At 44.6% G+C, this 1,610-nt stretch overlaps 1 protein-coding gene across 1 annotated transcript; it reads right to left on the reverse strand.

The window, feature by feature from the left end:
- Window positions 1-701: 701 nt before the first annotated feature.
- On the reverse strand, window positions 702-1,610 carry LOC115525932 (olfactory receptor 52N1). The gene has a single exon (XM_030333361.1). It carries the CDS (start codon window positions 1,608-1,610, stop codon window positions 702-704), a length of 909 nt encoding a protein of 302 aa, XP_030189221.1.

Raw genomic sequence — 1,610 nt, forward strand, 5'->3', positions numbered from 1 at the left:
ACAATTGATAAACTCAGGAATGAAAGCAGGAGAAAAGAACTTGGGAAAGAGGAATGAACTCCAAATGGTTTTGGCAGGGGAATGCTGAGATAAAGACTTTGATGAGCACAGCTCATGTTTTAGCAGGGATTTAAAATCTTAAAAAAGTTCAACTCCCGTCCTAGTGACCCAACCACTCTCCCCTAAGAGTAAGTCTATGAAGAACATGGAATTTCAGAAGAGAGAGTCTTTGTCTACATGAACATAGTGTCTACCTCTTTAAAAAGAGGTGGAAGAGGGAGCTTGGGTGGCTCAGTCAGTTAAGGATCTGACTTCAGCTCCGGTCATGATCTTGCCATCTGTGAGTTCAAGCCCTGCATTGGGCTCTGTGCTGACAGCTCAGAGCCTGGAACCTGTTTAGGATTCTGTGTCTCCCTCTCTCTCTGCCCCTCCCCTGCTCACACTCTGTCTCTCTCTCTCTCTTTCTCTCTCTCTCTCAAAAGTAAATAAACATTAAAAAAATAAAAATAAATAAAAAGAGGTAGGAGAATTAAAGTTCCATGAAAGTATTTCCTGTGGCCAGATAACTGCTTTCATTTGTAGAGTTCCCTACAGACTTGGTTATCTCAACCTGGATAAGAGAATTCTAACTTCTAAGAAGACTCTACTTAAATGTTGTGAGAATTGTTCTTTTCCTTAAACAAGAATCTAATAACAATTTCTCATATCTGCTTGGTTTTCACCCCATACACAATAGGGTTCATTGTGGGAGGCATGAGCAGGTAGAGATTAGCCATAATAATGTGTATATGTGGAGGAATGGTGTGTCCCCCAAACCGGTGAGTAAAGAAGGTGAAGAAGGCTGGGACATAGGTGATGACAATGGCACAGATGTGAGCAGTGCATGTGCTAAAGGCCTTCTGCCGGGCATCTGCTGATGATAGACTCACAACTGCCCGGAGGATCATAGTGTAGGAGATTGTGATGCACAGGATGTCAAAGCCCCCAATCAGTAGGGCAACCATTAAACCATATATGGCATTGATCCTAACATTGCCACAGGATATCTTGGCCACAGACATGTGGTCACAGTAGGTGTGAGGTATGACATTGCCCCTGCAGTATGGCAGGTGCTTGGTGAGGAAAGTGAAAGGGATAACAAGTGTTACACCTCTAAGAAAAGTGAGGAGTCCAGCCTTGGAAATGACTGAATTTGTGAGGATAGCAGCATAGCGCAGGGGATAGCAGATGGCCACATAGCGGTCCAGGGCCATGAGCATGAGCACCCCAGACTCCATTCCTGTGAAAGTGTGCACAAAGAACATCTGGGCCAGGCAGGCCTTGAAATCAATCTCCTTGAGGTTGAACCACAATATGCAGAGGGTGTTGGGAAGAGTGCTGGTGCACATGAGCACATCTGTGAAGGATAGAAGGGCTAGGAAAATGTACATAGGTCTGTGTAGGGCTTCTTCAGAGTAAATGAGGTATATAAGACCAAAGTTTCCTGTGATGGCAATGCTGTACATGGTACACAGGGGGAAGGAGATCCACAAATGTACTTCTTCCAGCCCGGGGATGCCATTTAGGATGAATGAAACTGGAGTTAGGCTGGTGTCATTTAGGAATGACAT

The sequence above is a fragment of the Lynx canadensis genome, chromosome D1, assembly GCF_007474595.2.
Source record: "Lynx canadensis isolate LIC74 chromosome D1, mLynCan4.pri.v2, whole genome shotgun sequence".
In the NCBI taxonomy this organism is placed as follows: Eukaryota; Metazoa; Chordata; class Mammalia; order Carnivora; family Felidae; genus Lynx; species Lynx canadensis.

Coding starts and splice junctions, on each gene's coding strand:
- LOC115525932 (XM_030333361.1), bottom strand. CDS start 1,610: ATGTCATTCCTAAATGACACCAGCCTAACTCCAGTTTCATTCATCCTA.